A 14,797-nucleotide genomic window follows, 5' to 3' on the forward strand; every position below is an offset into this window, starting at 1 on the left:
TAATCTACTTTACCTATCCTTTATCCTATACTATAACTATAATATACTGTGCGGAGTGAGACGGGTTGCAATCAACTTGAACGACCGTGTACAAAACAATGTTGTATTTCCTTTAATCTACATATTTTCTTATCGTACATTACGTAAACTCTGTATAGTGTCGAGGCCGTGTTTTCGACGAGCTCTCGCACGTGTAACTTAGAGAATCTGAAACTAAAAAATACGTCTAACCGCGCCGGAACCTAATTATTTCGGCGGGACGATATTCCTTTGATCCGGCAAATGCGACAACAAGTGCCTTTTCAATTCGGGCATGTTTTTTGGAGTTTCAGGGCATTTGTGGCACTTTAGGGGCGTGTTCAGGTGCTCGGCGCTGTCCTCGGACTTCAATCGCTGCAACTCGCCCTTCTCCCGCAACTGGTTGCAGATGTCTACGATAATAAAGAATTGCGGTTAACGTTGTTCAATTTTAGACGAATAATAATTTTAACCCTTTGCACTCGAAGCCATTTTAACACTTTACTGACCGACAGCCTATAAATCGGCTTTTTCCATCCGATCGGTAGCTTGTGAATGGGTTGCCATAGCTAATAATTTTTTACCTAATATTGCTTCAATATTATTATATAACTTTTCAAATATCAAACATCTTTCGCGACTAACAAGATAATTAAAATCAAAATAGAAACTACAATTTAACGATGAACTAAATTTTTACGATCGAATGACCGCTCGGCAAAGTGTTAACTGTAATTCTAAAATAACTTTTCTGACATATAGCATTTCCATTTTATATGATAGAATGTATTTAATGCATATGAAATTGGATCTTGTAACTCGTGTAACAATAGTTACAGTTTTAATAATTTTTGAAAGCTAATCTTTCATAATATAAATATTACTTTGGAACGTTCTGTAACAATTTTAATAGTGCCTCAGAGTCACTATTCGAATGGAAAGGGTTAACTAATTTTAGTTGGTTCGATAGAAATGTTTTCGCACGCCTTTTTGTTTTTGTACCTGTCGAGTGCAAGAAGAAGGGCGTAGTGAACGAGTTCCAATGGTATTTGGTCTTCAGACAGGGGCTGTTGAAGTCGGTGCTTATAACGTGCAAATGTAACCGCTGCATACTTGGCACGGCGTGGTATCCGATACTAAAAAAAATTGATTTAGAATCTCCTGCCTCGATAAGAATAAATTAAAATATTTTAGACGCATACAGAAATTCGAAGTCTTTGTGCTCTTTCGTTAGAGCTTCGCCGACGTCGGCCATATGGTTCAGCAAGCTTTCGTTCTCCTTCTTCACGTGCCAAATCGAGGGGATGTTTGCTTTCGGTAAGACCAGGTAATGGAACTGTGCCTTCGGGTATTTGTCTTTAATAACGACCACTTTGTCATCCTCTTTGACCTTCAGCACCGGGTCCTCCATAGACACAAGCAAACCGGTCGCCCAATGGTGTTTCTTCGGCGCCGTCGCATCGGTCGACGTGGTTTTCGGCTTCCGTTTCATCGTCGCCCTCGGAATGTGCAATTTCACTAACGGAAGCTTCTGAAACAACCTACATTCCTGCGTTTTTGGCAATACGTCCGCATTATAAATAGCAGCCGACATTTTACAATTGCATGGCACTAAGATGAACGCTGGTCTATGACAGCGGTTCGATAAATCGGTTCGATTGTAATTGTTTGCACGTTGATGAACTTACACGGTAGACATTAATTTCAGCTGGTACTCACTTTTCGGCCGATCAGAGGTACAGTGTAAACAATTTAGAGGTTATGTTCGCCGCGTAGCCGCCATAGCTACGCGCTTGGGGTGAGTCGCTCGATTTCTAGCAGCGCACGGAATCGATAACGCGCTGCTCTCTCGTCACAAGTAATTCCCGCGCTTGGAAAATTGCGTTGAAACGCGAATTAAGGTACGTTCAGTTTGTTTGACGTTTGCAACAAATATTACGAGTGCGCATGCGCCAGTGGTAATTGTCATTGCAAAATTCTGCGCAGAAATTCGAAGTTCAAACGAGCGATTGAAACGGTTCTCGCGCGCGATTCTCACGCTCTCTGACCGGACAGGCGAAGAAACGAACGACTTGGCGAGTAACTTTAGATTTATTTATTTACTCAAATGGAAGGCAATCGATAAATTTGCAACAAATAAAAATAAATAACACTCTCTCTAGCAATAATTACGTGATCGTTACTTAAACGTACATATCATTACAATAAATTCATAGTTACTTAACAAAACTTATATACCATTTCTTTTTACGCATGCTCATACAAAATACGTTCGTGCGATCGTGTGTATGTGTGTCTGTACGTGTATGTATCTGTATATACGTGTTGTATATATGTGTTTATGCACGGTTTTGTTTGTGTATGTTTGCGTGTGTTTGTGTATGCGCGTGTGCAGGCGTGTACATGTGGGGTGTATGCGCGCGTAAAGGAGCACGCGCGATCGTACATTACGTGTAGACAATATTTTTTCTGAACTTTTGTTGTTTTTAGCACGTTTATACATGGTACATCTCTCGCAAACCTATACACGGACGACAATGCTCGCGCCCGAGAGGTATAATTTCACCTAACAGCTCTCTCTCCTCTGAACGCGTTCCCATCCTCTCCGATCGTCGCTTCCTTCTCTCGCCCTTCCTTCCTCCCTTCGCTTACACGCTATCATTCCGTCGTCCTCGTCGTCACGTCCGACACGCTCGATTAATACAAACGAGGATAAAGAAGACACTTTTCGCGCGTCCCACGGACACAGACTACCGGATTCGCACAGCCTGACAAATCAATCAATCGATCCAGATATCATGATTCGAAGAGAAACGAAGTATTATTTATCGCGGGGGATATCGCAGTGGCGAAGCAACGACGTTTGACGCGACCACGTCCCGGGGAGAAACGAAGAACAAAAATTCGGGGATTCTCCGCGCGCTGTTCGCCGGGCGAAACGCTTGCCCGAGGTCGAAACCAGGTCACCGCGTGGTCGTCCGAGCATCCGCGTTCGCGGACTGTTGTTTAAAAAGCGAACCCGAGCGAATTTGTACGAACTCGAGCGAACTCGGACAAATTCGAGTGAACTCGTGCAACCAGCTTTTTGTCTCGAGTGTAAGCGACCTGTCCTGGCTTCTCGATTCGTCGACGGGCGACGTAAAACCGTCAAAACCGCCATTTTTTTTTCGACGACAGCACTCTCTGCGGCCCTAGCTCGCGTATGATACAATTATTATTTTACAACACGCTAAAAAACTCTTATTGTCATGGCAACGGGTGGTACGTTTCGTATGACGAAGCGATACGCTGTGGCAAGGGGACATTTTTCTTTTTTTTCTTTTTTTTTCATTTGGCACGACTCTCGACCCTGATCACGCACCATGTTCCCTCTTCATTCGTCCCACGCGCGCGCCCTCATCCCTCTTTCCAGTCTGTTTCTTCCCAATCGCGCGGTTAGAGGACTTTTAAATGCAGAGTTAGTAGCGTGGTTACGAAGCGAACGTTTTGTACGTGTCTCTATGGTGTTTATGGTCTGGTTTAAGCGCCTGTCTCTTCGTGTGTCTGTGAGTGTAAGATCGAATCGAGGGGAACTGGTCTCGATCTAAATGCACGGGTTTCGAATGGACCTCGACCATTAGGGTGGTTCACACTTTCAATTGTTTTCTTGTCGTTTGCCTGAAACCAGCGGACGCGTGTCCTTAACCCCTTGCACTATATTACGTCTTTCAGTGCCACGTTGATTATTATTGTTTCGACCTTAATTATTTCCTTCATGATACGAGATTGTACTCGTTTACTTTCATTCCCAAATTTCGATGACAAGAGATTCAAATTTGAATTCGATTTAATAGAAATTGTATTAATATATATTATAATATAATTAATATATACTAATCAATTAATATTAGAGTCTGACTCGTTATTATAGTGCAAGAAGTTAACTCCAGCGCTACTAAAATTAGTAAAATCTGTCGAAAACGAAGGGAACAAAGTTTGTCGAATTACGATTCCGCTCGTCGTTGACATCGTCGTGTTACGGTCGCGAACAATTCGTGTTTCGGCGAAGAACAAGCGTCTAGTGGGGTAACGAATCGGGAATGGAGGGTCTGTTTCGTATCCTTGGCTACGTCTGGCGAGGAACATGGTGCTTCGAGGCCCACGGGATCTTTCTCTGTGGCGCGTGAACGTTTGGAATGTTGCATACTTTTGCTGCTTCATCTTTGTGCGATGAGGGGCGAACGACGACGACGACGACAACTACGATGACGATGATGATGTGACAATGTAGACGGTGACGATGACGGTGATTCTGATGACCTCGCTTGCCAAACTGCCACTTTCGATCGTGAGGACAAGGGAACAGGCTACTTGAACCGGGAACACGGCTCGCACCGTTGAGTCGCCATCGAATCAACAGCAGTTGCTTTGGGTTCGGTTTTTGGGGACTCCGCGGTGAGAAGGTGCTATCGGATTCAACTATGGAGGACAACCGGTTGCTCTAAATAGGGGTTTCGATTAGCACCATCGCTGATCACGTACGCTGATACCGTTTTCTTTTTCCATGCGGCCACGCACACATTCTCACGGACAACACGGCACGCATTCACCACATTCTCGCGTTATTACCGACGTAGGCAGTGCGATCCTTTATCGTTACGTCGACGTGCGAAGCCACTTGGTTCTGTGAGGGGCGTCTCGGACCTCTTGCGTCCTCCGATCACTTCAAGATTCTCGGACATCAAATTTTTCGATATTAATTCTTTATGCGAGAATATTAATTCTCTATACAAGAATATTAATTCTCCATTCTCTAATTTGAATTCTCTATTCTCTAACTTTAATTTCTCTATTCCCTAATTTTAATTCCCCATTCTCCAATTTTAATTCTCCATTCTTCAATTTTAATTTCTCCGAGCGATTTTCTTGGAACACCGCGACATTTTCAAGAATTTTAATAGCATCCAGTGAACCAAGCAATCAAAGTTGCAACCTCCATTTCGTATCTCTAACTATAGAAATTGAAGGTTCTGTATGTGCCGGAATGGAGGTCGAAGGGTCCCGGGACTGGCCCCCCGATATCTGTTGGTACAGACGCGCCGAGGCGCGGCTTCTTCGCGTAGCTTCGGTCTCTTGCTCTCGTGCTCGAGTTTGGAAACAATGGAATGTCACAAAAAATCAACAAAAATGAAACGACTCGTTTAGAGGGAAATAAGAAGAAACGGGAGAACCGCACGATACCCTGACATCGGTACACCACTGTCCGCACCCATTCCGAATACTCTCTATGCGATTACTGAGATTAAAATAATGTAATATGTAACCTCTAACATCACATGCTCTTGCTTAGAAAATTATATAGCTGTGCGGGAAAGCCGTCGAACTCATTCCACAGATCTCTCACACTCTCTCTCTCTCTCTCTTTTTCTCTTACATTTACACATACATATACACACGCATATTCTCTCTCTTCCTCTCGCAATATTTCTTTCTCACCCTTCCACACCTTCCATTCGCGCATTCTCTCCCGGCTTTCGAACGCAGCGTACATTACTGTATTGTACATACATATATGCATACGTGTACGCATATGCACGTGCCACGTGTATACGTACACGCGTGTGAACACGTGCACACCATAGATCGTTACGTTTATATTAGATTCTCGTAAGTGTATAATAATTAGCCGATAATTATATTACGATTGAATAATGGTTCGTTCGTTTTGGAGGGAGCGGGAGAGTAAGGGAGGGGGGAGGTGGGTGGTGGCTGGTTCGGCTGGCTCGCCGGCTGATGGGTGGGTGGGGGTGTATTTGGGGGTATATCCCGGGATAGCGCACGGGGACGAATATATACGCGGCTGTCCCGTTGGTTTTCCTTTTCCAGTTTTAACACACACGCTATTTGTTTCGCAGTTATGAAAACTCAAGCAACACACGACTGTAGACTGGATAGTAAAAACTAGCTAAGAACGCTCGCAAGAAGATTCTTTGGAGAAATTTTGAAGACATCGTCGTTTGTCGTCTTGTTTCCACTCGCGGGAGCGGCGCTCTTGCGAATCATGTCTCCGTTGCACCGTTGCCGTACGTTGTCGAAATCCGAACGATCGATCGATCGCGAGGCGAATAAGATCCACTGTTAACAGCGGCAGGCGACGATCTTCTTGCGATCGACTCCGCGAGCGGAAACAGCATCCATGCTCCGTTTCGCCGACCGAGGAAGACCGCGCGTTCTTGCCCCCATGGCAATTGTATTCTCGCCTCCAAGACAATCGTATCGCCTCGCGACCCGACCGCGGCACGATCTCGCACCTGGCCGAATAGCTCGCCTGAAGAGTGTCGCTCGTAAAAATTGTACAGCTAGTTTACCCCTAATTCGTACGAAAGTCCTCCGCGAGACGGTGTGTCGAGCACCGCGTGATAAAGTAAGTACATTTCAACGGCGGCCGAGAGAAGTTCGCCGTCGCGATTAATCTTCTCCTCCGTACGTGTTCGTGCATCGTCGTCGTAGAGGCAAGTGGTGTGTGTGTGTAATCCGCTGCGCGACGAGTCGTGGAAATGCACCAAAATAGTCACACAGACGCGGTTCTCACGGTTCACGGGGGTCCACGGTACACGACGTGTAGCACTTGTGTGGGCTCGACTCGGCTCTCTCCGTCGCTGGGTTAAGTACACAAGGCCGAGCTCCGGGGCTGAATCCCGGGCTAGGTCGCGAAGTCGACTTTGTCCCAGGTCAGCGACAGGTCGGAAGACATCTTGAAGTCGGTGTCTTCCATGTTGAAGAGATCGAACGGGTCCTGGCTGCTGGCCAGCAGCGGATCGTAGATGTCCGTGCCGGAGGAGAGGCACATGGACGAGGCGGGCTGATGGTTGGACATCGTCGTGGAGCTGGCCGGAGGCGATTGGGGCATCAGAGAGTCGAGCCAGTCGGGATCGTCCATGTCCATGGGCATGTCTCCGATGTCCATCAGCTCCTGCGGCGCCTCCATCTTGACGCCGAGGTCGCAGTCGAGCTGGCCGAAGTCCATGGTGTCTAAGGTCTCTAGGTCTAGTCCAAGTTCCTGAGGAAGAAAAGATATTAAATGACGATTCAAAGTATAGTCTGCCGCGTCTTCACCGTTGGCGTATACCCACCTTAAGGTCTAAGTTGGCGTTGTCCGAGGACGTGACCTCCTGCGGCGGCTGGGGATCGGGCGACGCTTGGTGGGCCGACTGAGGGCTGAGGAGCATCGCGGTGTCCAGCTCCGCCTCCGAGGTCAGCAGGTCCGTGTTGAACGAGGACATTTCCTCCTGCTGCTGTAACTGTTGCAATGCATTGGGCAGTTGAATGCCGAGCGTCGCCGGATACAACGGGAACGGTAGCGTCGGTGCCAGGACCGGGGAACTCACGCAATCGCTCTGGGAGACCTCCATCGCAATCGGGCTGATCGGGCTGATCGGACTAGCGGCGGTGAACACCAGCGAGTGCGTCTGGCTGTCCGCCGGTGCTGTGAACACCAGGTTCTGCTGCAGCTGCCTGTTCGGCGTCGTCGGCGTCGCCGGGTCCTGCGCCGCGCTCGGCGGTAGCTCGCCGTTCTTTATCAGGATCTCCAGCACGTCGTCCACCACCTGGCTCTTGATGTGGTTCTTCTGGACCGGCTCGATCTTCACCTGAACGATCGAAACGCTTAAGTCCCTTTCATTCTTTCTACTTAACCCCTTGTGCTACGAAGGAGCCTTTCACGTTGCCTTCATTAACACTTATTTGTTCTTAATATTTTCCTTAATAGCACCAGATAATTTGTGTTTCTTGTATTGTCTTTATTTGTCTCTGTGTTGCATGAAATCTTTATCACGAGCCTGACTCGTTATTATAGTGCAATGGGTTAACCAGTTAAGTACAGTTAATACAATTTGATATTTAAATTGTAATTCTGACGAAAACTAAATTATAAGTTTAAGTAAATTTTAATATATGTAAAATGTTTAGAGGTCAAGGCGAAACGAAAGAAACAATAGAAAATTATAAATAATTCGAGCCGGTTTCATAGCTTCGTTCGTCTTCGCTTGATTATCGCGACACACGCTGGTGGACGCTTAGAGATCGCCAGTTAGCTGGTTGAATAAAAATAAAACAAAACAACAGCCAATTGGGTTCTTACCTTCAGCAGTTTCGCAGCTTCGTCGTACTGTGGCGGCGGCGGTTTCCCATCCTCAGCAACAACGGTCTGTTGCTGCTGTTGCTGAGCCTGCGCCTGCGCCACCAAAGCACCCAGCAGCGAGCCGTTCAGTTTCGCCGGTTTCGCCAGGTTCAGGACGATCGCCGTCGGGATCTGCACGGTTGCGCTGTTCTTCGCTTGGTTCTTCTTGTTGTTGATCGCGGTCAAAGTGGAGGAGTCCAAAATGGCGGTGTTGTTCGGCTGCGCCTGCAAGTACGCCGCGAGACTGGCCTTCGCGTTCAGCTGCTGGAACGCGGCGTGTTGCTGCTGCGTCTGTTGCTGGGTTTGCTGCTGACTATGCTGTTGCTGCTGTTGTTGTTGCTGTTGCTGCTGCTGCGCCTGTTGCTGCTGCAGATGCTGCAAGTGCTGCAGATGCAAGGCAAGCTGCTGCTGCTGCATCTTGTTCTGTATGTGCTGCTGGAGCACCAGCTTCTCCGCGTGGACCGTGGTCGGCTGTGTCTGCCGGATCTGCTGGAGTTGCTGCTGAGACTTGTAGAGCTCGCGTTGGAGCTCCTCTATCCGCTTCCTTTGCTCCTTGATTATGTCGTCTCCTGTAACACGAGCTAAGCGCGTGAAAATACACCGACGTGCGGCGCGTTCCGATACGGTTTCCTCGAAAGCTTCGTCGTTCCTTTTATTTGTATTAATATCTCTTTTGCTTTTATTAATTATATTAAAATTTATACATTAATTTATAATTATACAAAATCTACAAAGAACATTCGCATTTTAGAATAAAAAGATCGTCTTTCGTATAAACATCGCAACAATTGTCATTGCAAATAACAACGCGAAGCATGTAAAGAAGTCGCGAAGAAGAAAGATATGAAACTGGAAAGAAGAAAGGTTCGAAGCTAGAAAGAAGAAAGGCACGAAGCCGGAAAGAAGAAAGGGTATGTACCTGGCGGGCTCGACGGATCGTCCTGTTCGCTGCCATGCGGTGAATCTAACCGCGGGCTGTTCGGCTCGTCCTTAATGGCGGAGCCGGGGCTCTTGGCGTGGGAGCTGGACTCGTCGGATGTGACCGGCCCCGGGGTGTCCATCAGTATGTGACCCATGTGCGTCACATGCGGCCCGTTCGAGCTGGACGTCGAGTTGCCGCTGGACAGCTCCGTGAACGGCTTTAATCTCTCGATCAGCTGCGGCTTCGAGCCGGACACCGGCAAGTTTCGACGCTTCAGCTCCACCTTGAGATCGCTTACTGAAAATCCACAAATCCAGGCGTAAACAATCGACGTTTTGACTTGACACAGTTTGGTCACGTGGGTATAGAAATATAAAGTACTAAAAATTCTCGTGTAAAGGTGTTAAATTTTGTCCAATTATTGTATGCTTATGGACATTAATATAGCATAGTAATATAATATGTGTATGTTATATTGTAATTTTAATAAATTTTATCCAATTTTATTAAATCTAATTGACTTTTATTAAATTTCATTTTATTTTAGTTATTATATTTTCTTACGGAAAATGACATACGTAGTAGATGTTTTATCTATATATTATTTTCATAATTATTTCTCGAAGATACTTATAATATATTTTGACTTTCTATATCTCATATACTACACTTAGAATATTTTGAATATATTTTGACTTTCCATATTTCATATGCTATATTTAAAATCTTTAGAATATATTTTATATCCTATATTTCATCTAGAATATTTTGATCTTACATTTCTTGCCCGACGAGCCACCGTCTTGGTCGTAAAGTGCGACCACCGTTACCAAAAACATCGAATCTCGTAGATCTCACCTTTCATCTCCTCCAGCTTCCCCAAAGGCCTCAGCGGCGGCTGCTCGGAGGGGTTGTTCGACGAGTTCGAGGGCGCTGGGCTGGGCGCGTTCGCGCTGCTCCCGCTGATGCTTCCGGCGTCGCTGGCGCCGCTGCTGTTCAGGGACAATGGCTTTTGTGCTGCCGGTAGGATGATCTGTGGATACTGTTGCGACAGAAACACCGGTTACGCAAACGGTTTGAAACGCGGGTGCCACACCGCGCGGTCCGCGCTAATCGCGCGACGGACGGACGTTTCAATTCGTCGACGATCCCGTTCCGCCCGGTCGTTCGATTATAAATCTACGCGTAATGGCGCAATCGCCGTGCAAATTGCGGGCGGGTGAAAGTGAGACGACGGGGTGAGCCTAACGAGCCGAGACTGTCCGGGGCCAAGGGATTCGAACGCGCGAGGAAAGCGGAAGGTGAACGTTTCTATTTGTTCGACGATCCCCGACACGTACCTTGTGCTGCCATTCGAGCTGCCATTGGAGGAAGAGCTGCTGTTGCTGGAGCAGCAGCTCGTAGCTGGTCTCGCCGGGCGGCGCCGAGCCGAGGCCGGAAGTCGTCGACGACACCGATGTCTTCTGCGCGTTTGGCGGGCCCTGCCGACAGACATTGTTACGATTAATCGCCGCTAATGAGGGAGGAGCGGCTCGGCATCCTGCGCGGGAGACCCGCGATGCTCTCTTAACCATTCGACGATCGGATTGCCACTCGGCAGGCTTAACCCTCTCAGTACCGAACTTAATATTTTTATTAAACAACAATTTCATCTCTTATTTCTACTTATGTCTCCCTTTTCGAATTTTTTATTTATCAGGCTTTTCAAAATTCCAGTTTTAAACATTTCGCTCAGATACAGACCTTTTTGGCCGGTACTAAGAGGGTTAAAAGCGAACATCGTGCATCTAGCTACTTTTAACGCTGACTGGTATGCTCACTTTTTATTAGATCAAGTTTGGTAACGTTTTTCAACCCCTTTGGTAATATGTCGATTTGGATTTGAGGTTGTCTTTTGCAGAGTTTTTGGAATGTGATCAAATGGTGCATATGATGTAGCAATTTTTTAAAGGGTGGACGATTGACTTGTGAAGAGGAAGCGATAAATAACGTAATTTGTCGCATAAGGAAAAATAATTAAAAGTGTTCAAGTTATTCTAACAATTCTAACAATTATATTACTATTTTTATTATTACTAATACTATTATAATATGAAGGAAACGCGCGGAACATATCTTGTCCATAATAAAATATAAGTAATAAAAATATTGTAGATAATTGCTTGTAGATAAGACAATTTGTAGATACTATTTATATAATATCTAATATCTGTCTAACATGTGTTTAATATCCATCTAATATCTATCTAATATTAATCTAACATCTATTTAATATCTATCTAATATCCATCTAGCATCTATTTAATATTTATCTAATATCTACCTAACATCTATCTAACATCTATACTTATTACCTTCTCATTTACAGGTCTCAAGACACCATTCAACACTCTTCAATTACAAGAGAATAAATAATTGCCCCTAACCTCTTATTCCATACCTTACACAATTTCATAACTAATCAAAGTAAATCAAATTAAACAGAAAGCACACGTACAACACCCTCAAGAAACCAGATAATTTAATCAGACAGTTCGCGCAATTAATCCCGCCGCGTTAAGTTCGAAACCGTGTTCCAGAAGGGCTACCAGCGCGCCAACCGTGCACAGCACCGGCAAGGAGCGTGCATCGACACCGCAGAGTATCAATCAAGACTCCGCGCCGTAGCCGGGGCATTAAAGATCTCTCGCGTAAATTTGAATCACGATACGGCCAACCCCCTCGTGTCCCCGAAACGCGAGAAGAGTCATCAAGCGCGCAAATTGCCGTGGGTAATTACCGACGCGGCGCGTTTTCAGTCCGTTCCACGGAGCAGAAAAATTCCGGGTATGCCTCGGTAACGTCCGGCCGCAAAAACCGAGAGAAAAATCACGTCGGCCGGGGCAGAGGATGGGGAGGAGGAGGAGGAGGCTCGACGTAGGAGAGGCCGTGGCGCGCGAGTGATAAATGATACATCAAGATGTTTTCTGCGCCCTCATTTGCACGCCCATTCCCGGCTCGCTTTCACGCCGGCCACGCCGGCCACGCCGCGACGGCGACCGCCATATCCCGAATGTTTCGGGAGCGTGTGGCCGGCCGCTCTCCGTCGCGGCACCTACACGGGGCCACCACCGGTCTTCCCGGCATCCCCGTTCGCGACCCCCTTTGCACCCGCTTCGCCGTCGCTCCCTGGCTTCCCCGCTCTTAGGTGCAATTAGCGCTCGAATTACTCAGAGCTAACGAGGTGGCCCCCGGGCCCTTCGAGAGATCGCGAGAGTTAATCACCCGATACGATCTCCTTCTGCGCTTCTTTCTGCCTTCGACAGAGAGCAAGAGCAAGAGAGAGAGAGAGAGAGAGAGAGAGAGAGAGAGAGATGGACAGGGAGCAAGCGATCGCTTCTTCGCGGGCTACCGAGATTTACCGGCCGTACCCGGTTTTTACTTTGCTCTTGCCTCTCTCGCGGTCTCTTCCCTCAACCTCCGCGTCGCTTCTTCCTCTTCCTCCGGCCGGCCTTTTTTTTCCCCTCGGCCCTTCCTTGCCCGCCGCTCTCGTCTTTGCCCCCTTTTTCCCCCGACTTTCTAATTCCCCTTGTTTCTTCGCTGTCCTCGCCGGACCCCCGGTTTTTCGCCCGCTGCTTTTCTCTATGCCGCGCGGCCCCCCTTTTCTGCTCCCCCGACGAATATCAACCGGGAACCGGTACCTCGTCCTCGCCCGAGAGAGGTCCTGGACGCCCCCCTCCCCCCCCCCCCCCCCTCCTGGCTCACGATAATTACCTTGCGTCACACGTATTTTTCGCAGCCGCGCGCACTTTCGATTTTCACTCCCGATAAATGCGAGAGGCGAGCCTCGCGCGAGCAACCGCCGTAAAACTGCGCCGCGTATTTTCACCCGTGGACAAGCGGTGCCCTCCTCGTAATCGGCCGCGTAAAGAACGCTCACGCCTACCCGCCGCCCGGTTTCTGCGCGGGACCAGGAGTGAAAGCGGTAAACGTAACATTGACTCCCGGACGACGGGCAACGTTACGGCGTTACGTCAGTGACGGGAGGCGGTGACGCAAATATCGACGAAGGGCTGCCTGCGATGCACGGTAGGACGTTTGATCGGGAAAGGACAACGCTGTTATATATTATATTATATTATATATAGAATATATAACTTTGTCAGTATTTATCGAAATTTGATGAAAAGTGATAGATTCTACTGTGAAACTTGAATATTATACTTTTTGGTAATTTGATCGCTTTTGATCTTTTGATCTACGATTCCTTTCAAGCTGTACTGATTAGCCCTTATTCGTCCTTTTTTTCTAATTTTCAAACAATTTTTTACTCTTGCATTGTATTTATTTACTTCATTTTCTAAATTTTGGTAGTAGAAGAATTTTATTTTATTTTGATTTGGAAGGAATTGATAATATTAATATTTAGTAGATCCTGCATGAAATCTTTATTATAAAACTGACTCGTAATTATGGTGCAACGAAGTATATATTAAGGGAGTAAAATTCTACTTTATAAAAGAGCATGAGCAAACGTTTAATTCCTAGTTATATATGTAAAATTTCTAATGTTACTTAAATAATGCAAATACTGTAATTTTTGCAAGCGATATCGAAAAGTTTAATCTTCAAATTTATATTCGTTTAAAATGAAAAACCACCCTCTTCGCGAAAAATGATTTTTAGCAAGAACGCAATCATTTGCAAAAAACTAAATATCAAGATAAAAAATAACCCATCTTTCGTTAAAAAAAGAATCTCAGTCTTTTCCCTTCTGATAATTGGCTTTCTCATAATAAAACTCTTTCCTCGAATAACAATTCTTCTTCTAACCCTTGTTTTTCGGCGCCGTCCGAGATTAATTCAGAATGAACAATTCATCGCAATGTTTCTATTAAAAACAGCACTCGCTACCAATTCCGAAAGATTCTAAAGAACGAGAAACATGTTTGCCCGCAATACTAACGGCACGCGTTAGCACAGTTTCTTCGAAGACAGCTTCGTCGCAGCTCGCGTCGTAAACCACCTGTTGGACATCCGCGCGGCCATCGTCCACGGTGCTGCTGACCGATGGCCGCGCGGCGCCGCTAAAATATATTAATTGTACGAACTATATCGATCGCTCGGTCCCTCGTCGAAGGTTTATACCACGGAGAACGTTAAGATATCGAGCGCACACGACCTGTCCATCTCTCCACGAGCGCACAGTTCGACGGAGAACGCGGCGCTGCGACGCTTCTTTTAAAATCGCTGCGAAACTCAAATTCGGAGGAACTCGAAGGCGATAATTGTCGCGTCGCGATCTTAAACCTTTGTAGAACGCAGTCGCTTAAACGCGAGCAGTGAAGTTTAATAAGATTCTTAACGAAGCATTTTAAGGAAACAGAAATTTCTGCGTTGTTCGTTGTTTCTAAATATTAGTAATTGTATGAACGTGTATGAGGGAAATTTTATACTTCTGCGTAGGTTCAGTCTATACTATATTTGAATAAAATTCTATAGCGAGAGGGTTTGTAATGGCATATACTTAAATTTAAAAAAAAAAATCAATAAATTCTATTCTTCCTCCCTAATCTTACATATTATTCGTCCAACCGAAAATCAATTCCGATCATCCTGACACTTATTAAAAATTCAATACCACCTCAAAGGGTTGAATTTCTAAAACTGGGGCAGCTGCTATAACCTCTTAGGCACGGCTGGATTTAGTGCGAATAAAA

General features: G+C 46.1%; 2 protein-coding genes across 4 annotated transcripts in view; both read right to left on the reverse strand.

Moving 5' to 3' along the window:
* Positions 1-89: 89 nt before the first annotated feature.
* Aptx (aprataxin) lies at positions 90-1,993 on the reverse strand. 2 transcript variants are annotated; one of them, XM_078185354.1, is made up of 4 exons: positions 1,738-1,993; positions 1,221-1,567; positions 1,021-1,154; positions 90-431 (listed from the first exon to the last, which is right to left on the reverse strand). In XM_078185354.1, the coding sequence occupies exons 2-4, from the start codon at positions 1,508-1,510 to the stop codon at positions 247-249; spliced, it is 609 nt and encodes a 202-aa protein (XP_078041480.1). In that variant the 5' UTR covers positions 1,511-1,567; positions 1,738-1,993; the 3' UTR covers positions 90-246. The 2 variants fall into 2 exon arrangements, with proteins under 2 accessions (XP_078041480.1, XP_078041479.1); XM_078185353.1 differs by having other exon boundaries at positions 1,221-1,559; positions 1,738-1,992.
* A 105-nt stretch (positions 1,994-2,098) lies between these two features.
* LOC144472334 (uncharacterized) overlaps positions 2,099-14,797 on the reverse strand; it is a 165,667-nt gene continuing 152,968 nt past the window's right edge. Inside the window, exons 6-12 of one of the 2 annotated variants that reach the window (XM_078185315.1) lie at positions 10,439-10,579; positions 9,957-10,140; positions 9,096-9,395; positions 8,138-8,745; positions 7,386-7,646; positions 7,131-7,298; positions 2,099-7,057 (exon numbers count right to left, since the gene is read on the reverse strand). In XM_078185315.1, the coding sequence (XP_078041441.1) occupies positions 6,701-7,057; positions 7,131-7,298; positions 7,386-7,646; positions 8,138-8,745; positions 9,096-9,395; positions 9,957-10,140; positions 10,439-10,579 (2,019 nt within the window). In that variant the 3' untranslated portion in view covers positions 2,099-6,700. Of the gene's footprint in view, positions 7,058-7,130; positions 7,647-8,137; positions 8,746-9,095; positions 9,396-9,956; positions 10,141-10,438; positions 10,580-14,797 lie in introns of both variants that reach the window. The other variant, XM_078185314.1, reaches the window with a different exon arrangement.

Source organism: Augochlora pura, chromosome 7, assembly GCF_028453695.1.
Source record: "Augochlora pura isolate Apur16 chromosome 7, APUR_v2.2.1, whole genome shotgun sequence".
Classification (NCBI taxonomy): Eukaryota; Metazoa; Arthropoda; class Insecta; order Hymenoptera; family Halictidae; genus Augochlora; species Augochlora pura.

Coding starts and splice junctions, on each gene's coding strand:
- Aptx (XM_078185354.1), bottom strand. CDS start 1,510: ATGAAACGGAAGCCGAAAACCACGTCGACCGATGCGACGGCGCCGAAG. Junction 1,155..1,220: donor CACAAAGACTTCGAATTTCT/GTATGCGTCTAA, acceptor AATTTTTTTTAG/TATCGGATACCACGCCGTGC. Junction 432..1,020: donor CTTCTTCTTGCACTCGACAG/GTACAAAAACAA, acceptor TTATTATCGTAG/ACATCTGCAACCAGTTGCGG.